The sequence below is a fragment of the Mirounga leonina genome, unplaced genomic scaffold, assembly GCF_011800145.1.
Source record: "Mirounga leonina isolate KUSES-001 unplaced genomic scaffold, KU_Mleo_1.0 Mir_200, whole genome shotgun sequence".
NCBI lineage: Eukaryota > Metazoa > Chordata > Mammalia > Carnivora > Phocidae > Mirounga > Mirounga leonina.
In genome coordinates, this window is record NW_023270503.1 from 25,806,045 (window position 1) to 25,833,466 (window position 27,422).

General features: G+C 58.3%; 1 protein-coding gene across 4 annotated transcripts in view; it reads left to right on the forward strand.

The window, feature by feature from the left end:
• Positions 1-27,422, forward strand: part of RARA (retinoic acid receptor alpha) — a 45,086-nt gene that overhangs the window by 1,660 nt on the left and 16,004 nt on the right. The window contains exons 1-2 of one of the 4 annotated variants that reach the window (XM_035027060.1): positions 7,920-8,111; positions 20,235-20,777. In XM_035027060.1, coding sequence (XP_034882951.1) covers positions 20,600-20,777 — 178 coding nt within the window. In that variant the 5' untranslated portion in view covers positions 7,920-8,111; positions 20,235-20,599. Of the gene's footprint in view, positions 1-7,919; positions 8,112-19,469; positions 19,633-19,919; positions 19,989-20,234; positions 20,778-27,422 lie in introns of those variants that run through there. The other 3 variants (XM_035027062.1, XM_035027063.1, XM_035027061.1) reach the window with 3 other exon arrangements.

Genomic DNA, 27,422 nt, shown 5'->3' on the forward strand with positions numbered 1-27,422 from the left:
TTCTTTCTTTCTTTCTTTCTTTCTTTCTTTCTTTCTTTCTTTCTTTCCTTTTCTTTCTTTCTTTCTTTCCTTTTCTTTCTTTCTTTCTTTTCTTTCTTTCTTTCTCCTTTCTTTCTTTTCTTTCTTTCTTTTCTTTCTTTCTTTCTTTTCTTTCTTTCTTTCTTTTCTTTCTTTCTTTCTTTCTTGTTGTTGTTTTGGTGAGACAGGAAAATAATTTATTTCAGTGAGGCCCACACCAGGAAGACAGCTGACTTAGTTTCTTCATTTGTAAAAATGGCTATCAGTAGCAAGCCCCACTGGCCTGATAGCGACACCAAAATAAAGACCCCATAAGACAATGTATCAGACAGACCAGTGCAAATGGTAGTTATGGCTAGGGGGGGAAGAGTGGGACTTCTAGGACGGGATTCTCTTCCTAAATCTAGGTCAGTCTCTCTGCCTTGGCTTTCCTTCCCCCATCCATGCCCATCTGTGGGATGGCAGAACCAGGCAGGCCATTGCCCCCAGGGCTGCGGAATTACCCTAATGCAGGTGGTAGCTGTCGCCAGAGAGCCTGTGGTCAGAGAGGACAGATCTCTCCACCAGGATTTTCTTCGTCTGGGGCTCCACACCTTCTCCCCCTGAGCCCTGTCTCTACCTTCCTTCTGCCATTCCTGCTCAGCGTCCTTGTCCCCGTCTCCCCTGCCCAGTGGCCTCCTTGTCCGGCTCACTGGACAGGGGCCCTAATCGGATTGGACAGCTGAGATCTGTGTGACGGCTGAGAGCAGGCGGGAGGGAAGCCAGTGTGAGGACCGGTATGAGGGCTGCCCCTGGCACTGTCCAGGCCTCCCAGGCACCACCTTGGGCCCACGGACTCCAGGCTTGGCTTGGCCCCGGGGAAGGGGTGCCAGAGGACGCAAGGAATGAAGATTAGGGGAGGGGGAAACCCCAGGACCTCTTTGATCTTTGGTGGCCTTAATGTTGCTATCTCTGACCGTGACCTGGAGGAGAGGACAGCGGGTGAGAACCAGGCTTGCCCTGCCCCCTCCCCCGTCCCCATGGCCCCACTTTCTTCTCTCTTCTTGTTGGGAAATGTGTTCACTTTCCCCATCCAGCCCCTTTGGCCAGTTTCCCCTTACGGGTCACATCTGGGAGCTGCTGGGGGCACCGTGTGTCTGCCTCACTGTGGGCCATTTCCTCCCCTCCAAGGTATTTCTCTCACTCACTCTCTGGGCTGGGCGCCAGGACTCCTGGGTTTCCCGCCTGCCTCCTGGTGCAGGGCTGCCCTGCAGACCTCCAGAGAGTCCCTAAGCTGGTTTCCTTCCTCCTGTGTGGGGAGGGCCTTCTCCCTGGGCTGGGAGGCGTCAAGAATCCCAGGTGGGATAGGGGTGGGGTGCCACAGCCCCTGTGCGCAGCACCCCGGCTCCTCCCTTCTCGCCTCTAACTCAGCTTGGGGGCAGCACATGTCCTGCCTGGTAGGCATGGCCTGTTCTCGCCTCCAGCCAAGGATCTTGGACAGCCAAGATCTTCTGCTCTTCTTTTTAGCTTTTTTTCCCCATGGTATCTGGGGGTGGCCATTGAAACCCCTATGTCTGTACCCACACATTTTGGGGAACAGGGGATTAGCATCATTGAGGCTAGGGCACTATTTTGTCTTCTCTCCAGCTGGGCCAGGATGAAGGAAACCAGCACAAACTTCCCCATGCCAATTCCCTCTGCCCTTAAAAGACCAGTCAGTGGAGCCAGGCCCTGCCCTCTCAGTGCCCACAATGTGGTTGGCACTGATTTGTCAGAAATTGGGAAGGTTTCCCTCTAGACTGCTTGCCTCCTCTCTCCTCCTCTTGGAGGGCAGGGACAGCTCTAGGATTGTAGGCACTTATGGGCAGGCCTCCCCCTAGGGAAGGGGTGTGGGATGCCCCTGAGATGGCCAAGTTGGCAGGAGCCCCAGGCTGGAGTGCTGGACTTGGTTTGGAGCTGGGAGTTTATGGGGGAGAGCAGGACATGGGCCTCCCTGCCCCCCTCATTTCCTGCTCTTTGGGCAGCTGTGGGCGAGAAAGGCTACAGGGACTATTTTTAGTTGGTCTGTCCCCTGGCAGGAGGGACGTGCAGAAAAGCACGGGGCAGCAGAGGGACTGGCCAAGGTGAGGGTGAGCAGGCAGGCGGAGGAGTGAGGAAGAGCCAGAGGGGCAGCAGACCGGGCAGAGAGGCGCGTCAGGCTGGGGCAGGGCCTTGCAGAGATGGTCCTGACCCAGGTAGATGGGCCAGGCTGGGCGGAGGAATCCTGGGGACCCCTCAGGGCTCTCTGTCCTACTAGACTTAGAACCGGAAGGGGCTTTAGGGACTGCCTAGACAATCCCTCCCCGTTACAGAGGGGCAGACAGGCCTAGCCAGGGGGATGTCTCTTGCCCTAGGACACTCAACCAGTCCTCGGTCTGCACTGGGGCCCCAACCCAGACCCCTTGCGCCGATTTTCTCCTGTCGGGGTCCCTCACGGCACCTGGTTGTGCCTCCCTCCCCTACTGGTCTATTTCCCTCTCTGCCTGTTTATGCAGGGTCTCTGGTAAACCCCAGCTTGGTTTGTTTATAAATCTCCACCGTGTGGAGAGAGCCTGTGTCCGGGCTGGAAGGAGGTCAAGTGTTGGGGTTTGTTTCAGTGGCCTGTGGCCACTGGTGTGAATCAAAGTGCTGGGCATCTTCCAACAGGCTCACAGGCTGATGAGCCTGGGCTTGGAGACACCTTAGGGAAGGGGCATCTGGTCTTCTTCCATCTTAGAGACCCAGAGAGGGCCTGGATTTGTCCACAGTCCTAGGAAGAGTTGAGGACAGACCAAGGACTAGGATGTAGTTTTGCAGGCTCTCCAGAGCCCCCATCCTGCCCCGCCTAGGTCCTTCTGGTTGTTTGCCAGTGCCCCCAACGAAGGAGGGGAGCAGGCCGAAGAGTGGGTAGATTACCACAGGCTTCCAGTCAGAAGTCAGAAGTGAAGTCTCCTCTGAGGCCTGGGGGCAGGGGCGGCTGGTTGAACTTCAGGAGAAAGTTCAGTGGAGAATTATGGTCCCTCAGAATTCAGTGTCCTGCCTCGGCCTCATCCCCAGGGCCGCCATGTTGCACACGGACTATGCTGGGAGTGGCGCCCCCTGGAGTTGTTCAGGGCCCTGCCTATGGAGCCGGAGGTGGCGCTTCTGTCCTCCACCTTCTTTCTTCCAATCAGCTGCAGAGGCAGCTGGAAGGAGGTGTTCCAGGTAGGCTTGGGCCCAACATGCCCCCCCCCACCTCCTGCCACTCCGTGTCTCCCAGTCCTCTGTTGCGCACCCCCTCCCCCCCAAGCCCAGCGCAGTGGGCCACAAATTGCGGCACAGGAGCCCCTCCCCCTCCTCCACTCAGTCTCTCTGTCTCTGGGGGGCTGATTTATCATGCCCCCCCTCCATCAGGCCTGCTGCAGTGTGTGAGAAATCAATAGCGCAAATGGATTGAGGTTGTTCAGCCTGTCGACTCCCCTTGGGCCCCCCCCCACTCTCCTGGGACTTGGCGAGTTACTCAGTCCCTTTCCAGCTCCACGTACACGGAGAACTACACACCTAGCGGTTGTGGGTTGTGGCTGGGGCACCGAGCGCAGGAATGACTCTGTCCATCTCTGTCTCTCTCCCTCTATTCTCCCTTTCTCTCCTAGACTGGGCTGGCCTTAGCATGACAAATACTTTTGAACATTTATTTTCTAGCTTGGGTGGAGTGGGGGTGGAGGGGCTTAAAGGGCAGTAGGCTGCCAGCCAGAGGTGGGGGGAAGCAGGTGGGTGAGGGAGATTGTGCCCAGGGAGGACTAGCTGGGGAGGGATTGGGTGACAGCCCACCCCATCAGCCTCTGGTAACCCAATCCCCGCACCCCCCCCCCCCCATTCCCCTCCTGTTCAACAGCTTCAGCAGCTGCTGGCTGAAGCAGGGCTGGCAGAAGTGTGAGTGCATGTGTGTGCGCTGGGGGTGGAGAAGGGCTGTGGGGGCAGGAGGTGCTGCCAGGACATGTTAAAGGAGCCGCATAGCCCGGGTACAACTTGGGTGGCAGGAGGAGGTGGGGCTGGTGGGAGAGTGGGTGGTGAGTGATGGGCAGGGGGCAGGCCGCAGGGGGGCAGGGCAGCCTAGGGGTCTCACAAAACTTGTCTGCACTGGAACAGGGCCTGGTGAGCTGGGGGTGGGCCGTGATGGGGGGGGAGGGCAGGGGCGGGCACAGCCACGGCCCTGGGACGCCTGTTCTTCGCCAGGGGGCGCCTGTAGCCATGGAGGACGCAGCCTGCCCCTGTCCCCAATCCCTGGGCTGTGCCTGCTGGGCATTACAGTCTTGGTGACTAAGTCACTTCTGTCCTGGGGCTGGCAAGGTGCCAGGCTCAGCTCTTCTCGGTAGGTGAGTCACTGCCCTGGCATCTCCCCCGGATGCAGCTGAGTCACCCGGCCGTGCCTGCTGGGCAGGTGGGCACCATGCTTGGGGTGGGGTTGGAGGGGGGCCATGTGTGTAGCCCCCGGTGTCTTCTCTGATCTGTCTCTGGCATGTCCTGGCGCCACCCACAACCCTGCAGCGCTCGCACAAGGATGGTGTTTGTCCCATGTGCTCTATGGAGGGGGTGAAGGAGGATGGAGGGGGTGAAGGAGGACGCAGGAAGCAGCAGGGTACTGTGTGGAGATGTTTGATTCAGAGCGGAGTGGGGCGGTTGAGGAGGGGACTGTGGGTCAGAATCTTAGCTCTGCCGCTGGCAAGCTGGTGACCTTGGGCAAGGCAATTTCCTTTCTGCACCTCAGTCTTCTCATCTGCACAATGGCAGCAGGATCCCTGCCCCAGATGACCCTTCAGGACAGTGTTAATCAGATGGAGTGGGGCAGGAGTGTGCTTGCAGGAGGAGCTCCCCTTGGGATGAGGGGGCTGGAGGGCAGCCAGGGAGGGGAAGAAGAGTGAGGGGCTGGGCAGGTTCCAGCAGACATTTCCCACCCCGCCCGCATCCAGGTGGTCCTGCTTTCCATCCTCTCCTCACCCTACCAGGAGTGCTATTCTTTAGGAGTTCCTCAGAGGCTGTGAGAGGGAGGCCTTGTTTTGCTGGAAGTGTGGGCCTTCCTGGGGGGCGTCTCAGGGCTATTTTGTATCTCCTTTGGCTGCTGGGCGCTCTCTAGGGTTTCCTCTAGTTTGGAGAGGGATCCCTGTCTTGGGAAAAACAGTGGCTCGGGCTCCTTCCCCAGCCCATCGCCCTCTGTGTGCGGGAGGAGTAGGGCAGGCCCCAAGAAGGAGTGTCTTTCTTTCTTTTTTTTTTTTTTTTAAATTATTTATTTATTTATTTGACAGAGAGAGACACAGCGAGAGAGGGAACACAAGCAGGGGGAGTGGGAGAGGAAGAAGCAGGCTTCCCGCAGAGCAGGGAGCCCGATGCGGGGCTCAATCCCAGGACCCAGGGATCATGACCTGAGCTGAAGGCAGATGCCTAACGACTGAGCCACCCAGGCACCCCAAGGAGTGTCTTTCTTAAAGAGTGAGGAGCCCCTGGGCCTGTGGCTTTTCTCGGTCTGTTTGCCTCCTGCTGCCTCCTGCACTTTTCTCCCCTTCTGTGTGAGGGTCCCTGCAGGTTGGGGGTGCGGACCCTGCTGTGGGTCCAGCACAGCTGGAGTTCAGCTGCTGCAGATTGAAGACTCCTCGCCTCCCACCTGGGGACCTCTCCTGTTTCCTGGAGTCAAGCCTGGGTAGGGCTAGACACTGGACAGGCAGGACTGGGTGCCCTGGGTGGGGGAGGGGGGGAGGTGCCCCAAAGGCCTGTGGGCTGTGCGCTTATTCTTATGGGTGTCTTGAGTGTCTGGACCCCTGTGGGGAATGGGTGTGTGGGTGCATGAATTTCTTCCTTCATCTGCACATGGGCCTATTCTATGTCCGTTCAGGAGTCTGCCCCGTGACCTTGTGTGTGCACAAATGCATCTTATATGAGCTTGTTCCGTTCTACTCAAGAATGTGGATACACGTGTGTCCTGCGTGTGCATGTGGGGGTGCACAGATGTGTGCTCTGAGGGTGCACATGGGTGTGCACATATGGGTGTCCTGCATGTGCGTTTACACCTCTGAATCTCGATGTGCACGGGTGTACATGACTATGTGCTGGGGGGTGTATGGGAAGGCTGCCGTTCGCGGGAGGCAGCGTACCTGTGTTTATGCATACTTGCCTTTTTGTGTTCACAGTCCTTCCCCTCTAGCCTTAGCTGGAAGGGATACTGGTAGAATCTGGGGCAGGAAGAGCCTGCGCGGGCTAGGGGTGGCTGGCGCTGAGCCCCCTCCCAGGCTGGTTTCTCACCCCCCGGTGACGCCCCCTGCTGCTGGTTAGGCTCAGGCTGGAAGGCTTGGTGGGGGCGGGGGGGCGCTGGGGGGGAAGGGGTTAAGCGTCGGCGTCCACATCTGGGAGCCATTGGCGCATTCCTGCCCGCTGAGCGCATGTTTGCGGATGGATCTGGACGGGACAGGACGGGAGGGGCTGGGCGGGCGGTTCGCACCGGTGGACGGAAATCCAGACGAGAGCGAGAGACAGCCGGGCCTGGAGGGCGGGCAGGGGCTTGGAGAAGCCCGGGCACCCTTCCCCGGTGCGGAACCTCAAGCAGAGCATCCCGCCGACCCGGCGTGTCCTACCTTACCAAGGCTAAAGCTGGAGGGAGGCAATCAGATACCTCAGTTCTCCCCCCAGCCGTGCAGCCAGTGCGATGGCGAGCAGAACCCCGCGTCCGCTCCCGACCTCCGACCTCGGGTTCCTAGTCTGTACAGCGGGGGCCCCGTCGGGCCGGTGGCTTTGAGAGCTCTGCCAGCCGGGTCAGCCTGAGAGTCTCCTCACTGGGGTGGAGGCCTGGGAGTGTGACACTTCCCCTTCCAGTGGGAAGTCCTGTGGGGGCACTTGTGGCCACTTCTCTGACCAGGGAAGCGGGGGTTGTCCCTTAGTGATTCTGCTTTCATCCCCCAGTAGGCTGCTAGAGGTGGGGACGTGATCCCTCCAAACGGAGCGGCAGGCTGGGAGGCTGCCTGTGGCTGTGTTGGGGACTGGGGTCTCTGCAGATGGAGAGTGATTCAGATCCTGTCCCCCCTAAAACCAGAACGTGAGCTTTCCTGGCTCCTCCAGCCTGGGCCAGAAGAGAGAAGCTGGAGTCTGAGAGTCCTCTGATATGGAGGGGTGCTCCTGAGCGCCCCCTGCTAGCCTCTTGGAAGCTCCAAGGGCCACAGCCCTTTCGGGGGAAGGGTACTTGGCGGGGAGATGCTGGGGATTGGGTTGGGACCGAGTTCCTGCGACAGCTGGAGAGGTGTTTGGGGGAAGAGGAGAGCAGTTATTACTCGAGGGAGGTCTACCTACTCTTGCACTTCCTTTTTTGCAGATGAGAAAATTAAGATTCAGAGAAAGGAAGCGACTTATTCAAGGTCGCACAGCTCTCAGTTCCAATCGATCCCTGGAGGATTATAACTATGGGAGCCAGGGGCTTGATAGCCAGGGCCAGAGTCGCTGTATTCAGTTCCATATTATGCCCTCTTCCCGATTTAGGTGTGGGGCGTGTGTGTGCTGTGTGTTGTGTGTGTGTGATCCGTGCCCCTGCGAGTGTGGGTGTGTGTGGTTGGGGGCAAGGGATTGCGACACCACACCCTGCTGTCCTTTCTCTACGGAGCCCTCTTTCCGTTCTTTCTGCAGAACTTCTCCTCGCTCTGAGTCTCCTTTTGGGGCAGAGGGAAGGAATTCTCCCAGATTCCCACGGTTCAGCCTTCTGCTAGGCACGTCTCCTTTAAGACTCGCCCTTCCCTGGGTCTGGTAAGGAGAGGGGGCGTGACCCTGTGGGCCCGCCCCTGGCTGGTGATAGGTCAGTGGGCGGGCGGAGGCGGGCCGGGGGAGAGGGCCTCCCCTCTTGCTCCGTACCCTCCGCCCCCGCGCCCCCCCCACCCCCGTCTGGGGCTCCGGGTAAAGTTTCAGCCTCCGCACGTGACTCGCCATGGCCGCTGCCTTCGCCCCGCGCCCCTGAGCCGCGGCCCCCCAGACGGCTCCTCTCCCGGGACCCCGTACCCCTGACGCTTAGCAGCACCGAGGCGCCGGGTCAGGGCAGACGCCGAGCCCGCGGGCTCCCTGGACGGATTGCTTCCTCCCGCTGTGAGGTAACCTCTGCCCCGGGGATTTTGGAGAGCCCCCTGCTCCCGCGGGCTTCGGGGCCCCGTGGCCGGCCCCTGATAGGAGCTGCGGACGGGGGACCCGGTGCCGGGCGGGTTCCGACGGAAACCCGGGGTTTCCTGGGCTTCCTACCCCGCCGCCGCCGAGCCCAGGGTGGGGGAGCCCGGTCTGTGCGTGTGTCTGCGCCCGAGTGTTCGCGCGCAGCCGTGGGGCATCTGGGGCCGTCTGCCGCGCGTGTCCCCGGCGCCCGAGCTGTGGCAGAACCGCCGCTGGGAACTCCCACTCTCTCGCTTTTCCCTTCAAAAACAAACAAAACAAAAAGACTTTCAAACCTGTTTGGGAAGAGATCGGATGCCCAACGGACTAGCCCCCTCCTTTCCCTCCTGTTATCTGAGCTGCCCTGTGGTTTGGGGGGAATCAGCCCGGAGGCCCACCCCCACCGGAGCAGCCGGCTGGGGGGCGGGGCCCGCTCAGCTGGTGTCCCCCGTGGAGTGAGGGGAGCCGACTGAATTGGGTGCGGGAGTCAATGCAGTCAGGGGAGGCAGGTCTCTGGGTCTGGTGCTACCATGGGGTTGTGGGAGCTTTTTGGGATGTGGGGAGGACGGAATGGACTGGTTGTCTTTGCTCTGCTGAGGGTGTCTGGGACCTGGTGCCACCCACAAGGAGGGGAAGCTGCTAGCCAGATGTGTATGTGGAAGGGGGGGCGCTGGAAAAATCAGCTTGGCTGTGCCCCCCCTTCTCTGGGCACTGCCCTATTGTCAGGCTGCTCAGTGGGAAGGGGGGCAGGCCACCAGTGTGCTAGGCTGGGGATCGGGACCAACTCCTATGGAAATCAGACAGGAAAAGCCCGGCAGTCTTGGGAGAGATTTCTCTGCCTCTCTCCATCCTCTCTTGGATAGGATGCCCATGTGCTGGCATGATGGGGTACCCTCCACACTCACCTGGTGCCATCTCCCTCCCCTTTTACCAGATTGCCTTCTGTCTGCGGGCTGTGTGCACTTGTAGGTATTTATATGTTCTTAGAGGGACTTGTTCCTGAGAACACTCCCCCACTCCCCCACCCTCTGCTGCTAACTCCCCCTCACTTTTGCTCCTGACCACCATCCCTCCTCCACTTCCCTGGGTGGGAGATTCAGGGATGTCTCTTGTCCCCTTCCCTGGCTGCAGTGGTCATAGGGCAGGGTCGTTCTAGGGAAGTAATTCAGTAAGGATGCCAGGTCTTGCTATAAAAGTGCGCTCAAGCCCCAAACTCTCCTCCAGGGCCTTGTGCTTGATGGGGAGGCTGGGTCGGGGAAGCCCCAGATTGGAGTGGAGGTGGCTTGGCACCTTGGGGCTTCCCCCGTGGGGGGTGGAGATGAGTCTGGGGTAAGAACAAGAAAAAGAGTATTTGGAGCTGGAGGAAATTGGGGAGGGGGGTCAGGGAGTTTGCGGCTATGAAAGATTTTAGTGCACTGGGAGGGGCTAGGACATCAGTTTGCTTGGGAGTCTGGGCCATGTTGGTCCTGAGATGGAGCGGTCGCTAGGGTCAGACTGCAGTAGGCCCTTGGGAGCTGAGGATCTTAGCTTTGGACTTTGAGGGTGTGAGTGAACATGCATGAAATGGTCAAGGCAGGAATTTCCCCACCAGACTGGTGAGGGCAGTGCAGATGAAGTAGCAGTTCAGAGAAGACCCTGGGCTTGGAATGGCTTAAGGCCATTTCCTCCTATAACCCCTAAATCTCCATCCTTTGACCCTAAATGCCCCTGCTACCATTCTCGGACACTTCTCTGGTCCACCTCCTACTCCCAACCATGTGGCAGCCTGGCAGGAAGCTAGCTGTGGGCAGCCCCATCCTGATCACCCTGTGCCTCCCCCGCTGGGCACAGTCACCCACATGTGCCATGACGTGGTTCCTGCCACCCCCGTCTGGTGTGGGGGGGAGAGGACACCATCTGAGTGGCCCTTCAAGTCTGTTTTCGGGGCATTGACCCAGACCCTAATTAATTAGCTCCCCTTCCCTAAATCCTTTGGTCTTAGAAGCTGGCTCTGCTCTCTGGAACCTTTTCCCCCAACCCACTTCTTGCTCAGACTCTAGGTTTTTTAGTGGGGTAATTCTCAGAACTGTGCCACATGAGGGTGGGGCCTGCTCCAAAGTATAGAACCTCAGTGCCCAGTTCCCTGTCCTTTGGGCAGCACGGGCTGGGGCAGGGCAGGGCAGGGCAGGGCCGGACCTGGGCTGGGCTGAGGGGTAGGTGTGTTTGGGCCTTTCTGGAGGTCTGTTTAGGAGCGGTGTCTGAGATCTAGGGTGGTGGGCATCTGGGGAAGGTAATCCTATCCCTGTGACGAATGAATGTGGTAATCTCCACTTGCCCAGTGCCCCACGCCCCTTTCTGGTGGCAGTGGTTCTGGGACTGTGGGAAGCTGGCAGGGTCCCTGGCAAGACGACCAGGGTTGTCTTGACTTACTGGGTTTTGGGAAAGGAGTGTGGCAGCTGATACCCCAGCTCTCGGGGCTTTGGCTGCGTATCCCCTCTGCTGCTGCTGTCTTTCTTCCCTCTGTTCCCCTCTCCACGCTCGCTGCTGTCTAGAGCCCACACGGTTTGTAGGGGGATGGAGGGTGGGGGCGAGGGCCTGGATCTCTGCGTGTGTCCAGGGAGTGTTCTGGGGATTGGCAGGATTGCCTGAGAATGTCTGGGTGTCCCTGCAGGGTGGGCGGCGTGCGGGGACCAGGCCCAAAGTGTGAGAATGTGTCAGCGTTGGTGTGTCTGTCCCCCGTCTGGCTCGGGTGTGGGTGTCTCTTGCTCGTCTGGATCATGCCTCCGCTCCAGTCCCCACCCCCCCCACCCCCCAGCTGGGACCGCCTGCTTGCTCTCCCTCTCTCTCCGCAACTGGAGCCTCCCTTGCCTGTTCCTGGAATTTGGAGAGGAGGAGGAGGAAAAGCAGGCAGACAGACCTCCCACACTCTAGCCCGCCCGCCTGGCATCATGGGGAAATGAACTAGGTGCTGGAGAACGCAGGTTTCCCTGCCTTCTCCAGACCCACTGAGCCAGGTCATACAGAAGGGCCTTGAGCTGTCCCCACCTCCACCTGCCGGGCAGTGATGCCTCCTTCTTCTACCCAGCATCCTGCCTGCCTGGCCCCTGCCGGGACCTCCAGGCACCACTGTCAGCCCTGGGGAGCCGGTGGGGGATTAGACTGCTGCCAGCCTGGCCAGCACCTGTTGCCAGCCCCCAGCCCTGTAACTGGAGCCGGCCATGGAGGGGGCTACAAATGACAGGTGGAATTTCTGCAACCAGGCAACCCCCCCCAAACCCTCTGGATATGCTTTTCCCTTCCGGCCGGAACAAGGAAAGCCTGCTCCCCCAAGTGTCAACCTGATCTCATGGATGATGTCCCAATCCTGCCTGTGGGGGCAGGGCCTGAGAGATGGGCAAAGGAATGAGTTTATTGGTTTGCCCAGTGACCCCCCACCCCCTTCACTGGCTGCAGAGCTGGGCTGGCCTTGTTTAACTTAACTGAGCTCTGCTGCTCTGGGAGGACTGGGGGCCATGGGGGTTGTGGATGGGGGTGGTTCTCTGTTAATGTTTTAATTGCATAAAAACTGGGAGCTCAGCTCCCGACCAGTGGGGAGTCTGGGTCTGGCTGGCCGCCCGGTTTGGGCTAAATATAGTCTGGGACATCTGCAGAGAAGGGGAGGGGGGTGGAGGGAGGTTCCATTCCCCCCACCTTCCGCCAAGGTGCCCTCGTCTGGGCGGGCACCTTGGAGCAGGGAGGGGGGATTCCTCAGCACAAAAGGCAGGGGAGAGGCGGCGGGGGCTGGGTACAGTTGGGATCTCGCCTGTCTGGCCGCCAGTAGCTGCCTGAGATGAACCCGGAGGCTCAGGATAGGGCTGGAGTGGGGCGCACGGGCTGGATCCAGCGGCTCTGCTCCCCTCCCCCCAGAGCTGCTTGAGGTCAGGCAGTCTCTGCGTGTCACTGCGCCCGGCCCGTGTGTCACTGTGACCCACTCGCTATGTGCCTCTGTGTACACACCTACCTAGGAGTGGCTCCCTCCCGGCCCCTCCCCCGGAGCCTTTGTCCCCTGGGTCCTACCGCAGATCCCCAGCCCTCCTTCCTTCTGTCCCTCGGCCCACGGTGAAACCTCCACCCCAGGAATCGAGACTTGAGAAGGGGAAGCTGCGGTGGGGAGTTCTCTGATCTCTAGTCACGGCAGGAAGTGGAGGGGAGGGGGAGCCAGGGGGAGAACCGTGAGTGGCAGGCTGGGAGGGAGGGCACGTCAGCCCTGCGACCCACCTCGCACGCTGCACGCTGCGGTAGGGGGTGGCCACCCTCCCGGCTGCCCCCTCCCATCCAGCTCCGAGTGGGGGAAGCTTAGGGCACAGCTGATTCTCCAGGGGCTGCTAACGATCATTATCAACCCCCCCACTGAAAAAAAAAATGTCTTCCTGTCACGTGCCTGTCACTTCCTGTCCCACTGTGGTTCCTGGGATGTTTGTTGTTGGTTGCCATGGAGATGGCTGCCGTGGGCACTACCCTGGTTCTTGTGGGGAGGGAGCTGCTCCTCCCCCCAGACCCACAGTTGTGGGGGGGCACTTGAGGGGCCTGCCTTGGGGGCTATTTCAGGCTGAGTGTGTGTGGTCTCTGATGCCCCAGATCTCCCAGGGCCCCCCAGATTTCTGTCTGTGGGAGGGAGTCGTAGCCACCTACTTAGACCGAATGTTGGGGAGAGTGTGACCGCGTCTGGCTGTGCCTGACTGTGGCTGACTGTGAGTCTGGCCGATTGTGCAGACGCTGTCCCCTCCAGCCTGGGTCGTGCTGCCTTAAAGATGGATCACGGAGGTTCGAGGAACCTCTCTCGGCTCCCAATCTCCTTTTACCTTTGGAACCTTCTCCCATCTTGTGTTCTCATGGAAACTGCCTTCCTCAGGGAGCTTCTGTGACTTCTTGGGGTACAGGCTGGAGTGGGAAGGGGCTCTGGGCAGGTTGCGTGTGTGTTTTCAGGGGTGGGGAAGTGGTGGTCTGCAGACCATCCTCACTCCTGCACACGGCCTGTACTAGCTTCTGTCTGGGCGTGCAGGCCCTGTACTTTAGGGGGAAGGCCGTAAGACTTTGTGACCCATTCTTCCCACCCCCTCGTGGGCTTCCCTTTTCAGCCAGGGATGGAGAGGAGAAGAGATTCCCCCTAGTTCTAACCCCCAACTGGTAGGCGGGTGTAGAGGAGGAAATTCCTGGGGGGGGTCGCTGGATGGGGGGTATGTGGGGCGGGGTACAGTCTGACTCAGGCCTGGTCTGGGGTCAGAGCCAAAAGGATATCCTGAGGCAGGAGGGGGGGGGCGTTTCCAGCTTCCCTGCAGTCTGGGTCCCCAGGGAGGGGTGCTGGGAGGGGACTGGTAGTACACTGTCCTGCTGACTGTCTGTCGTGGGATTCAGAATCTGGCAGTCTCAGCTGTAGGGCAGAGCTGAGGGGATGGGCGGGGGGATCGTAGACACACACACACACGCACACACGCATGCACACGCACACCCACACCCTTGCTCTGTGCTCCCGTGGTGCGAGAGCTGTGCTTCCTGCATGGCGGATGGGCAGACGAGTGGTGAGGGGGCAGTTGCCAAGGTGAGGGTGGGGAAAGCCCCGTGCCAGGCTGGGTCTAAGGACGGTGGTTTCCAAGCTGGGGGGTCCCCTTTGTCTGTGCCCCTTTGGTCCCCCCCAGACAGAGGTGCCTTTGTTTGGTCCACACACTCCTGTGGTCTGGCTGTGGCTTCAGCAGGCTCATCTCTTCCTCTTCCTGTTTTCTTCCTTCCCCGGAGGTTGCTCCCTCTCCTTGAGGCCTGGGCTGCCCCCTGCCCTTTCACCTACTCTCTGCTCTGAAAGAAGACCCAGTGGGTTCTGGGTGGCGCCTCAGCCACCCTGAGCCTCGGAGGTCCTGAGCACGGCTCCCAGGGGGCTCTGGGGTGCAGTCCCTGGGGATGCGGAGTTGGAGGCACCTCTATGCCCTCAGAGATGAGCATTTCCTCCCCCCAGCACCTGGCCTGTCCTGGGCTTGGGCTTTTCCAGTTGCCCTTTCTGCCTGGTATTCAGTTGCTGCTGAGCCTGTGGCATGTGCAGGTCAGGTGGCCCTGTGTAGCTGGGGCAGAACCTTGGGCCAGGCGGGGCGCCGAGTGAGGAGACATCAGACGCACTCTTCTGGGGCTGAGTGCGGCCTCTGGAGGCACTTGGGCAGTGGCAGCATCCCGAGGAAGATGCTGGACTTGAGCCTTCCCCGAACCCCGTCTGAGGATGTGCTCAGGGCATGTGCAGGTTTGGGGCAGGTTTTCAAACAAGCCCTAGCTCCAGTGAGGCAGGCCTGGGGTCCCAAGGGTCTGGTAGAGAAGAGGTGCCCTGCACCTGTTCTAGCAGAGCCCAGGTGATCCTACTCAGGCCCTCTTGGGCTGCTGATCTCTTTCCAAGTGGGGCTGGCCTTGCTGGCCCCCTGCAGCTGGGACCCTGGTGAGCAAAAGATAAACAGAGGACCAGAGTGGCCAGATTGTGGGCTTGTGGGGGATGAGAGGGCTGAAAGCCTTGGCCAGAGGAACCTTTGGAAAACGGAAAGGGAATAGTGGTCATCACTGCTCCCCAAACCTTGCTGAAGATCTGAAGAACTTGGAGGAGGGGAGAATTGTGGCTCTGTGTGTGTGTGTGTGTGTGTGTGTTTTCCTGGAAAGTTTATAAATAGTTCCAGCCCACTGTTCTGGTTTGAAATCTGCCCCGTCCCGCCCTGTCCTGCCTTGCCAGCTCCTGGTAGGGTGGGGGGTCCAAAGGGGCAGGTCTTTGTTTTCACCAGGGCTCATGTTCTGTGTCCCCTTGCCCCCCACCCAAGTTGAGCTGAGCTTTGGGTGTCATTTGCCTATATGATTCATTGACTGTCTAGAATGCTTAGGAAAGTCCCTGTCTCCCCTTCTTTTAAGCCCCCCAGTCCTGATCGCCGTCTGTCAGCCCCTCCTGGACTGCCTGACTTCTGTTCCTTGGGAGCCACTGTTGGAGGGGAAGCCTGGGGAGCTGAGAGGAGGGAGTGAATGAAGGAGGGAGGCTGGACCAGCGGGATCTGGGGACCCCTGGCTCCTCTTCTCTGGGGATAGGAAAGGAAATAGTCTATTTCTCTTCCCCTCCTCCCCTCCCCAAATCCAAAGGTTTCCCTTTTTTGGTTTGTGAAATGAAAGAAGGGAATTTGAGAAAGGGTTGTGGTTGGGCCTCCACCCACACCCGAATATCCCTCACCCACATCCCTCTCCTCAGTCTGGGGGGAAGCAGACCCTGGAAAATGGGTAATTCTCTGTCCGGGGCCTGTCCACAGACGCTAGCCCTGGCTGGGGAGAGGGAAGGGAGAGCAGACACGTGGCCCCGGGAGGCACGGGTGGTGGGGAGAGGTGTGGGGACAGGGGCCTATGGCCCAGCACCTCCTGCGTGCCCAGTGCTGTGCTACAGTGCTTTCCAGACTTGTCCATCTGAAACCACACCCCCAGTTGTTGCGGGGGAGCAGCTCACAAGTGAGTAAACAGATGCTTCGAGAGGTTAAGTGACATGCATAAGGTCACCCAGAGTGGCAGAGCTGAGATTTGACCCTTCAAACCTCTTATTCTCTCTACCACCTTCATGGCTCAGCCAGCTCGTCTTCTCTGGGGGTGTGAGTCTGGGGAGGTAAGGACTGGGCAGCTGGGGACGCCTGGCAGCAGGGAAGGTATCCTGGCACCTTTTGGGAGTGAGGGACGCCACCGTGGGCTGGGTGTGTGGTTGGTGGCCGGCACTCCAGCCCCCAGCCCCTTCTCCTGTGCCCAGGCGAGGCTCAGCGTATTGGAGGCATGGGCCTGTGGTTTTCTTTCCCTTGAGGGAGGGTACCCATGGGCAGTGAAGCTGGCGGGCATAGGGTGGAGGTTGGATGTGGGTAGTTTGTTTTCCTTTTCTTTGGTGCTGGTTTTGATTCTCTGACCGCATCTTCTCTCCCCCTGGGTGCAGGGAGCTGGGGCCCACGTGCCACCCCAAGGGTCATGGCTCTGGAGGGATGAGGCAGGGCCTGTGCTCTTTGCCCCTGCCCCATCGTCCCTGCCCTCGCCCATCCCTCTTCCCTGACCAGCCTGGCTCTTGGCCCATTTCTGTGACCTTTACCTCCTCCCATGGCTCAAGGCCCTCCCCCGGGAGCTGAGTAACTCTGTACCAGAGTTTGCAGGCTGAGCTGGGTTAGGGATAGTGAGGCTCTGATGGGTTTGGGGAGGCCTTTCAGTCTCTCCCTGGCGTGTGGATTTGGTGGTGGTGGTGGGGGCGGTTTGAAGCTTGGTCCAATGCCTAACTCCTCACGGGCAGAGTTGAGGCATTAAGGTGGCTATATTTCTCTCTCCTCTGGAGGCAAGGGTGGGAGGCAGAGGGTCCAGATTGGACTGACTGAATCCACCCTCCACCCCTAAAAGCTGGGTCAGGATGCCTGGGGTCTGGAGTGAATGGCTTTTGGGCCTCAGCCTCCTAGGCCTTTCCTCAGGGAGGCAGGCCCCTGTATGGACGTGAACCCACCTGAGTATTTGTCAGCGGGTGCACCTGAGTGTGTGTGTTGGGGGCTGGGCCCCCAGGGAGGCAGGTACAAAGGCCAGCCTGGCTGTGGAGGGCCAGGTTGTGTGTCTGTGGGGAGCTGTGTCCTGGGGCCGTGCACACAAGCCCCAGGACGTATTCATTGTGTGATGAAGCCCAGGTGTGGAGAGATGGTATCTCCAGGTCCCCTCTCCTCACGGGCACACGAACATGCTCTTGCCCCCCCCCCCCCACGCGCTTTCCATAGACCTATGTGTGTGGGTCTCTGAGAGAGAGAGAGAGAGGGAGAGAGAGTCTGTGTGTGTGTGTTTGTCTGTCAGCGCTGATGAGGCTCAGCCAACCCCTCCTTCCCTTGCCTGGCTCCCTCAGCTCGAGAGTTCCCGTTGTGTGGGGCCCCACAGGGGTGTGGGGGGCTGGGGTGGCAGCTGGCCCAATGGGTGGGGCCCCTGTTCCTCCGACGTCAGCCTTCTCAGCCTGGGAGGGAATCAGCAGGGGCCTGGGGAGGGAAGGGGGCACCTCATTCAGGAGTAAGGAGAGAGGCCTTATGGTTGTCATAATTAGTACCAGTAAAAATCATGGTCATTAACAAGGTCCAGATTTCACTCCTGGGGGAGCTGCCCCCTCCCTAGCAAGTACCTGTCCCCGCCTCCCCCTCCCTCAGCCTGGCCCAGCTGGGCGCAGAAGTCCTGGCCTTGTCCACAGTGGCCTTGGCAGGAACTCCTCCATCCCGGGCATGGTGCTTGGCCCAACGCTGGCCGTGTGCACATACCCTGGACTCCAGGTTGGAGCCTGGAGCCTGGTGCTTAGGACCTGGTACAGCCTGAGCTTGGGAGGGGGAGGGGGGGGATTAGGGGTTGGACATGGAGGCAGTCCTTAGTTTGGGTCTTCAGGGCCCTATTTTTTCCTTTTTCCTCTTTCCTTTTCCCTTCCTTTCTTCTTTTTTTATATTTGTTTTTTTATTTTTAAGTAAACTCTACCCCCAACATGGGGCTCAAACTCCTGACCCCGACATCAAGAGTTGCATGCTCTACTGATGGAGCCAGCCAGGCATCCCTCATTTCTTCTTCTTTCTTTTTTATTTATTTATTCATGAGAGTCAGAGAGAGAGAGGCAGAGGCAGAGGGAGAAGCAGGCTCCCCGCCTAGCAGGGAGCCCGATGCGGGACTCGATCCCAGGACCCTGGGATCATGACCTGAGCCGAAGGCAGACGCTTAACCATCTGAGCCACCCAGGCGCCCCTCTCCTTTCTTCTTTTTAACAGCTTTATTGAGATATAATTCAAATACCATAAAATTCACCCACTAAAGTGTACAATTCAGTGGTTTTCGTATACTCACGGCCTATGTGGCTGTTCCCACGATCCATTTTAGAAAATTGTCAGCACTCCAAAAGAGCCCCCATAGCTATCAGCAGTCACCTCCCATTTCCCTCAGACCCACCTCCTAGCCCCTGGTAACCGCAGCCTACTCTCTGTCTTTATAGATTTGCCTACTCTGGACATTTCATATAAATGGAATTATCAGTATGTGGCCTTCTAGAACTAGCGTAAGGTTTTTAAGGTGTATCCATGTTGTAGTAGTATATATCGGTACTTCATTCCTTTCTATGACAGAATAAGCTTCCATATGGCTGCTCAACATTCTATTTATCCATTAGTTGATCGACATTTGGGTTGGTTCTACTTTTTGGCCACTATGAGTAACACTGGTATGAACATCCGTGTACAAGTTTTTGTGTGAACTTGTTTTCATATCTCTTGGGTAGATACCTAGGAAGGGAACAGGCTGGAGGTAACTGTTTAACTTTTTGAGGAACTGCCACACTGTTGCCCAAAACAGCTGGCCTATTTTATATTCCCTCTAGCCATGGATGAGGGTTCCAATTTCTCCACATCCTCGCCAACACTTGTTATTAGTCTTTTGGATTATAGCCACCTTGGTGGATATGAAGTGGTATCTCACTGTGGTTTTATTTATTTATTTATTTTTATTTTAATTTTTTTAGATTTTTAAAAAAATTTATTATTTGACAGAGAGATAGCACAAGTAGGCAGAGCGGCAGGCAGAGGGAAAGGGGGAAGCAGGCTCTCTGCTGAGCAGGGAGCCCGATGCGGGGCTCGATCCCAGGACCCTGGGATCATGCCCTGAGCCGAAGGCAGCCGCTTAACGACTGAGCCACCCAGGCGCCCCTCATTGTGGTTTTAAATGGCTGTGTTTCTTTTTGTCTGTCTCTTTTGTTTCGGTTTTTCATAAAGGTTTTTCACATATATATAATGCCATATATATGTCATATATATGTGATTATGTATTCATATATAAATATATCCACGCACATGTATTTGTGTATGGATATCCTATACCCCAAGTGGATTTGATCTGAAGCATCCTCTTGTGGATGCTTCTCTTTTTCCTGCTCTCTTTGCTCTCACTGCCGCCTGTCTCACTGTGTCGTGGGATCTCTGGGTTCATCTCTGTCTCTCTCTGTCCCGTGGTGTTATCAGTGCATGTCCTCTGGTCCCAGCTGTTCAAACAGGGTATGGATCTGTGTTCACACTGTTGGAGGTGGGCATCTGGTCCTTCATCTTGTGCCCACCTCCCACCCCGTCCAGGGATGTGGCTTCTGCAGACAGAGTATGTGGGTGAACTTTTTTTTTCTTTTTAAAGATTTTTATTTATTTGAGAGAGAGAGAGAAAGCACAAGCTGGGGGAGGGGCAGAGGAAGAAGCAGGCTCCCCGCTGAGCTGGGAGCCTGACGATGAGCAGGGAGCCTGACGTGGGGCTCGATCCCAGGACCCTGAGATCATGACCTGAGCCCAAGGCAGACGCTTAACCGACTGAGCCCCCCAGGCGCCCCTATGTGGGTGAACTTTGAGTTCATCAGTGCCCCTACCACTTCATTCCCTGGGGGTAGGAGGCTTCCACCCTGGGCAGTCCCTGCCCTCCTGACGCCCTGCCCACCGGTGGCCCATTATGCTGGTAAGCATCGGAGGTGACACCCAGGAGTCCTGGGTTCCCATTTCCCCATTTGTGTGTATGGCAGCGGGCCTCCTCCCTGGGCCTGTGGGACAAACCCATTTGGGGTGCTGGGGCTTGGATTTTGGGGGGAAGTGGTGTAAGAAGGGCCACCTGGCCTAAGAGTCATTTTTCTGAGAAGTGCCAATGCTTTAGGGAAGCGGCTTTTCCTCCCCCTCCCTCCTCCTCCCCTCAAGCACTTGGTTCTTTGCATCTTGACCTCAGGTAACCCACACTGCGGGGAGGAGGGCCAGCAGCCTGCCTCTGCTACAAGGATCCTCTGGGGTGGCAGACCCTGACCTTTCCCCTCAGGACTGTGGGTGAGAGGCCCTTTGTGGCTCTGGGCCCTCTGCTCGTCTCCCCAGCCGGGCTGTGCTAGCCTGCCACCCCCAGCAGTGTCTGGGCCCTGCTCCCAGGCTGTCTCTGCCAGCCAGGCATGGTGCCAGCTGTCTGCTCAGCCGGGTGCCACGGGAAAATCTCCGGCCGCCCAGGTTGGGGAGCTCCACGGGGAATGCCCATGTACCTGCTCCTTGGTGCCCACTCACCTGTCTTTTCTTTTTCTGCAGTGCCACAGGACATGGCTCCCCCAGCAGCCTAGCCAGGGCCCATCTAGGAGAGGCATCCTCTTCGGTGTCCCGAAGGCCAGCTCCGGACCTGCCTAGAAAAGTGACAGATTACAGAACTGCTTGACCAAAGGACCAGCTCTTGGGACGTCCCCCAACCCACCCGGCCCCCAGCTAGAGTGGGGGATCCAGGAGGCTGAGATTAGCCTGCTGGCCTTGGACAGCAGCTCCGGGACAGAAGGGGGGGTGGGCTGACCACCCAAACCCCCTCTGGGCCCAGGCCCCATGCCCCGAGGAGGGGCAGCCTGAAGCCCGCCAGAGCCTCCTGCCAGACTGCCTGCTTACCCTTCTGACTGTGGCTGCTTGGCATGGCCAGCAACAGCAGCTCCTGCCCAACACCTGGGGGAGGGCACCTCAATGGGTACCCGGTGCCCCCCTACGCCTTCTTCTTCCCGCCTATGCTGGGAGGACTCTCACCGCCAGGCACTCTGACCACTCTTCAGCACCAGCTTCCAGTTAGCGGCTATAGCACGCCATCCCCAGCCAGTAAGTGGGGTGGCGGGAGGCTCGGTGGGAGGGGACTGTGGAGGGCAGCAGGCCTCGGGGCTTGGCCTCTGGGCACATCTGTTCCTCTGCAGGCCACATCTTCTCCAGATGAGGAGGACCATCGTGTGTGTGTGTGTGTGCGCGTGTGTGTGTGTGTGTGTTGGGGGGGGTGTCAAGGATGTCAAGGGTTTGTAGGCTGATCACAGTGGTCGCGTTTGACGTCGGGGGTGGCAGAGGGAGAGCTGTTCCTCAGGGCTCCTGGCGCCCCTCTCCTGCGCTGTGCTGTGGAGGGCCTTATAAATAGCTCCAAGGGCTGGACACAGAGGCCGGAGGCTGGTAAACAAACCTCTTGACATTTGGTGGAAATGGCAACTCTAGTGAGGGTGGCACCCCACCTCCGCCCCACCCCAACCAGTGCCTCTGAGGGAAAGGGCTTGAAGGAGCAGCCTGCCTGGCCGGCTGGAGCCCCCCCCCCCTCCTCTCCCCCTGCCAACTCCTCCCACAGTTGCCTGGTGGCTGGGGCCCGTGGCCCAGGAGGGGGCGCTGGGCCTGGACTCCGGCTGTGTGCGCCTGCATGCTCTTGGCAGGGCCCGTGTTTTCTCTGGGACTCCACCCTCTGCCACGGGTGTCGCCTGTCGGCTGGACGGGGGTCTCAGTACCCTTCCCCAGCTGGCCGAGCCAGGTAGTGGGAGGCGGCAGCAGCTATGGCCAGCTGGCAGAGTCCAGGCCTCAGGCCTGCCAGGCCGCTTACAGTAACTCTGGCCCCCAGGGCCCGGCTGGGCACCAGGCCAGGGCTTGGGGAGGGGTGTGGGGGGGAGGGGGGAGGAGGGAGCTGGGGCCTGGCCTGGGGCGGGAGGGGTTGGAAGCAGCAGAATGGGCCATGGACAGCCGGCTGGCCGGTCAGCTGCTGACCTGGGAAACGTGGCCCACCTCTCCTGGCAGGCAGGGATGAACGCCCTGCCCCGGGCACCCACCGCCCCTCCCACGGCCGCTGGCCGGCTGCCTGGCACCACTGCCCTGAGCGCCCGGCCGGGCTGGGTCAGTGTCCCCGTCCCGGTGTGGGGGCAGCACTCTCTCCCCGGAGCCAGGGAGTCTCTTTGTCCCTGGGGCAGGCCCTGGCTGGGCGCCTCGCTGCCCGCACTGGCCGCCTGCCCACCGCCACCACCGCTTCCTGGACCTCCTCCTGGGGCTCCGCCACGGCCCCTCCCTCCCCCCCCCCCCCCCCCAGCCGCTGGAGCAGGGGCTCGGCGTCTGTGCTCCTGTAGGCTCCCCCTCCCTATGGCCTGGGACCGGGGCAGGCAGGACGGCGTTTCCACTGTCATGCCATCCATACTCCATCTTCTGTTTTCTCACACAGCAGTGGCGGATAGCAGTGGCCTAGTCTTCCAGTCTGTGCTAGGTGACCAGGGAGGCCAGGCGCTGGGTTCAGAGTTGCTGGGGAATGGGTGGGCATGTCTGTGCTTCATTGTGTCTACAGGGACTGGAATTTGTATTCTTGGCGGGGGCGGGGGCTGGCTGGGTAACTGGAGCGTCTACTTCCTGCCAGGGTGGGATTTTTAGGGAGGGAGAAGTCGGGGGCTTATAACCTGGTACCTGTGGATAAGTTGTCCTTCCCCAGGTGATGGGTACAGAGCCCCTGGCACTGCTCAGAGTTGGAGGGGCCCGGGGCCTGGCCTGGGTTCTTGCCCACCCTGTGTCAGACGAGCAAATGCCATGCCCTCCTCTAAATGTTTCAAGCTTCTTCCTCTTTCTTAGAGATGGGGAGGGTTTCCGGGTCCCCCACTTCCCACCCTGGTAACCTTTTCTCCCCAGGGCGGGGTGCCCACATTTCGGGCAAGTGGAGCCTTCTCTGGCTTTCCCCACCCAGGTTAGGCAATGCCCCTTTCCTGCCCCCTCCCGCTGTGAGCGTGTGGGTTTCCCTACCCCTCCCCTCTTCCTAGTAAACAACTTCTCTTCCTACCCAGACCCCCATCTTCTGAGCTTCTCCCTGACCTTCTCCGTGACCAGAGGCGTAGCCATGGGCCTCAGGGAGCCAGGCATCTCCCTCCTTCTCGTGCAGGGCTGGGTGGCCTGGTGACCCAAGCTCCTCAGTCCTGGGTAACAAAGCATGACAGATCAAAATTTACATGTGTTAGAGATGGAGGCAGCCTCATTACCCTGCTCTCCCTGCTTGGGGCTGGTGCCAGGGGTCAGGCAGTTCCTAGGAGAGGGAGACCTTGGTGGCTCCCATTCCTGCAAGGAGCAATGGTTACCCTCTTTGTAGGAAACCTCCCAGATGAGGCTCTTTCCTCCCACTTCCCACCAACAGAGGTGTTTGGATAATCCCCCCTCCCTTTCCCCTCCCTCTCCCCACGTGAGGAGGAGGCTGGACCTTGGGTGTCTTGGGTGTCCCTTTCAGAGACGTGGGTGGCCTGTGGAATGACAGGTCCAGGTCACTGTGGGGAGGGGTGGGTATTTGTCCTACTCCAGTCAGGGAGCCAGAGTGGGAGGTCCGAGAGATGGTACAGGATTCCCTCTCCACCTCCCCAGAGCCCCTGGGGCTTGATCTCTGAGGACTGGTATTTACTATGGAGGGTTGGGATTCTGTGTACATTGTGAGGAGGGTCAGGGTTGTGTGTGTTTTAGGGTTGTGGGGGGGGTCCAAGGCTGAGTGTGTGTTGGGAATGGGGTTAATGGTTTGTATGTATGGGGTGAGAAGGTCAGAGGGTTGAGTGTGTTTTGGGAGAATCAAATCCAGAGCCAGGAGGGGGTGTCCGTTCGTCTGTGTGCTGGAGGGGGCCGGTGACTTAGGGCATAGAGTCTTTAAAGGGGAGAGGTCTGTGGATTGTGCTATGTGTTTGGGGAGGTCAGGGTCTCTCTCTCTTATCGCTAGTCTAGGCTGGAGGGGAAACCGCCCTGCCTTTTTGGTTGCTTACTCCCAGAATTCCAAGCGGGCTGTGGAGGAGGCTGGGGTAGCCGGAGTTCGGGCTTTGCCACTTACTTCGTAGGGAGCGCGTTTCCTGGTCTCTAAAACAGGGATATTACCAGAACCTCCCTCAAAGGTTGAGATTAGGCAAGATCACCGACAGATCACCGACGTATCACCGACGTAATGCCCTCAGCTCTGCCCCTTGCTTGTTGCATCCTTCCTGTCTCATTGTGTGGTACCCTTTACCACAGTGAAAAGGGACCAGGGCCCCTTCTAGGTAGGAGTGGGAGAGAACGGGATGCTAACATCTGTGGAGCATCTACTGTGTGCCCCGACTTTATCTCTGTTTTACAGACCTTAATCCCTAAGATGCTGGGAGGGGGTCAGTATCCCTGTTGCACATGAGACAACAGGGTGGGCGGAGGTGAAGCTCACTGGGTTAAGTGAGCGGTAAAGCCGACCTGTTTTCCACCATCCAGATAGGCAGCTGCAGGAGGGTATTGTGGGGGGCACTCCTGGGTGGGGGGAGCTTTGGGGGGGCAGTGCCAGTGTTGAAACCCCCTCCTCCACGGCTGAGGCCCACTGCTGCCCGAGGACCTCCTGCCTTCCCCCAGTAGGGGGCGCAGGGGAAGGCAGCCAAGCCACGCCCCCTCCTCTGTGTTTTGGATCCTGAAGGCTGGAGGGAAAGAGCGCTGAGAGGCCTGGGCCAGATCTCCATCCTGTCCTGGAAATTGCGGATACAATCTGTTCACACCCATCCCCACCCACGAATCGGCCCGCTGCAGCCCACGGGAGTTTGTAGAGCTCAGGAGCCCTCCCCCCACCCAGACACTGTAGAAACAGAGTGTAAAAGCCACAGTTCTTATTATTTTGTTTCAGTACGTAGGGTGGGGGCAGGGAAGTTGGAAGCAATCAGTAGATGGGACAGAGATGGGAGCCCCTTTCTGTCCACCTATCGGTCGTGTGTGTGCCTGGAGCTTGGGGAGACCCTCCCTTCCTCTCCTCTGCCACTCTCTTCCCTTCGTCTCTGTCCTCCACCCCTCCCTTCTCTTCACCCTTTCCCTGGACAATAAGAGGGACAGCTCAGGGAGAGAGGGTACTGCTAGCAATGCCTTTCCTGGGGTCTAAAGATGCAGAGTCAGCCAAGCGACTGCTGGATGGGATTTTGAGTGCAAATGGGGCCCCTCACCTTTTGCCTGGTAGCACTGATGATGCTGGGCTCCCTCGGGCAGGACTCAGGGAAGGAAGCCTGTCCTCTTGGCCTGAGACTTGGGTCCACCCCACGCCACAGCCCATGTGCCCATGGGGATGTGCCAGTGCAGGCCAGGACTACCCTTTAGGGGGTAGCGTCTGTGGAAAGAGGAAGTGTTTCCCTTCTCCAAATCACCCTGGAGCGGTGCCCACACTACCTCCTTCCTCCTCCTCCATGGAGTCAGGCACAGCCTGCGGAGCTGGGTCTCCCGGGGTAGACTGGCTAGATCAGCCTTGGCTAGGTCAGCAATAGAGGCCCTCCCCTCCCCAGTTTGATTTCTGGGTTGCCGGGAACCTCTCTCCGCTCACAGACCAAGGCACCACGGGCAGAAGTCCTAAAAAAGGACTGTGCAGCCTTGGGCAGGTCACCCATCCTCTGAGTCTGTATCCTCCCCTTTAAAGCAAAACTGTTATTGCGTTCCTGGCTGGAGGAGTTGCTCTGAGGCCACGGTGACCTGCTGGCTGATGAGAGCGGGAGTGAGCTGCAAGTGCCCTGCAAGAGCAGTGATGATGAGGCGGGTGGAGCCGGGCATCGTTGTCTTGGGGGATGGCCACCCTGTACTGGGACCCAATGTCTGTCTGGCTCCGGGCCTCCTGATTTCCGGTTTGTCATGCCCTCCAGATGGGGTTGGGGATGGGAGGGGGCCTGGCACAAGTGGTGGCCAGTTCAGTTCAGCCCACACCTGCCGAGGGCCTGCAAAGCACACAGCCCTGGAGGAGCTGTGGGGAATGTGACAAAGGAGCAGCAGAGGAGGACGGGGCCTCGGGCCTGCAGGCAGCTGCCCCTGGAGTTCTCCCTCAGCCGACAGAGCCTTCCTTTCCACCCACTCTTCTCTGCCCCAGGACACTGCTGTTGCCCAGAACAGGTATCTCCCCCTTCTCCAGCTCCAGAAATCCTATCCATCCTTTCAGGAATATCCTGAATGCCGCCTCTTCCCAGAAACCTTCACAGCCGTTCCCCCTTTCTCACGACACTCTTGCGCCTTTGAATGCCTGTGGGTCCTTTTTTTTTTTTTTCTTCCAACACTCATCTCTCTACCACGAAGTGACTTCTTCCCACCTAGTTCCTGCCGTGAGCTGTAATCATTTGGGAGATCTTTTCCGCAGGGTCTTTGATGGAGAATCCCTTAGTACCTCGCAGCAGTGAACACAGAGCCTCGCACGTACCTGGTACCCAGGAGCTAGGTCATTTGGGAGGAAAGATACCAAGGGCTGTGGCAGCAGACTGCCCTCTTCCCTGGCACTCACCCGCTGCCAAGGCTTGCATATGTGCTCCAGACCCCAGCGTTCTGTCTGCAGCCCAGACTACACTCAGGGGAGACCTCACGTGGGAGCCCCACAGCCACCTGTCCACCAGGCCAGTAGAGGTCTGTGCTTTGCAGTCTTGGGAACTTTGCTTCTGCACAAGCCACACGCCAGAGTCCTCTTTGCTGCCTCCCCCAGCCCTGTTGTACTGCCTGGACCATTGCAGCAGCTACTCACTGGTCTCTCTTGCCCTCCTACAAGCCATTCTTCACACAGCTGCTCCAAAGATCTTATACCACTGTAAATCAGATCTTGCTTCTCCTCCGCTTGGAAGCTTTCTGTGGCTTCTCCTTGCATTTAGGATAAAATCCCAGTCATTTGAGGCCAACAAGCCCACCTGGTCTGGCCTCAGCCCACCTCTCTAGCCTGGTCTTGTGTCTGTTTTCCTCTTGAATTTTAAGCTCCCGTTAACCTAGTCTTCTGTCAGTACCTTGAATGAACCCCCCCCCCATCTCTAACCCCAGGACCTTTGCACAGGCTCTTTCCTTTACTGGGACCACATTCCTTCCTACTTTTTGCCTAACTTATCTAAACTTCTACTCTTTCTTTAGGTCTCTGCCTTGAGGTCCTCCCTGACTCTTCAACCTAAATTAGGTACCTACATCAATTCTCCTTCAAAGCATGTATTATAGTTGTTTCATAATACCAGTTACCTCAGTTTGTAATTACATTTATATATATATTTATGATTGTATGCTTAATGGCTGTTGCTCCCTAAGGTCTGCAAGAACGGGCTTACCAAAGTATCCACATAGGAGGTGCTCAGAAAATACTTTTTCTTCAATCAGCCTGGCATGGTAGGAATATGGGCTTTGGCAGCAGAAAGTTCAAATACTCTACTCCTTATTAGCAATGTGGACTTGGGACAACCCACCTAGCTTTGCTAAGAGCTCAGTTTCTTTATCTGTAAATAGGAATAATGCCCACTTATCTCTTGGGAGTTGCTTGAGGATTAACTGACAACATAGGTTAAGAACCTGGCTTCTAGAGGAATATCCTTGGGAAGCATGTCAATTCCTATCCCCTTTTAGAGTGAGGGAGCTCTGCTGCAGGGTCAGTGGGAGTAACAGGATACCCTCTCCTCTAGGGACATCCCCCTCCTTCATGGGCCTTCCCACCCTAGGCCTTTCCTCCACTGAAAGAGGCATCCCGAGGGCTTCCGGGAGGAAGTGGTCAGCTGG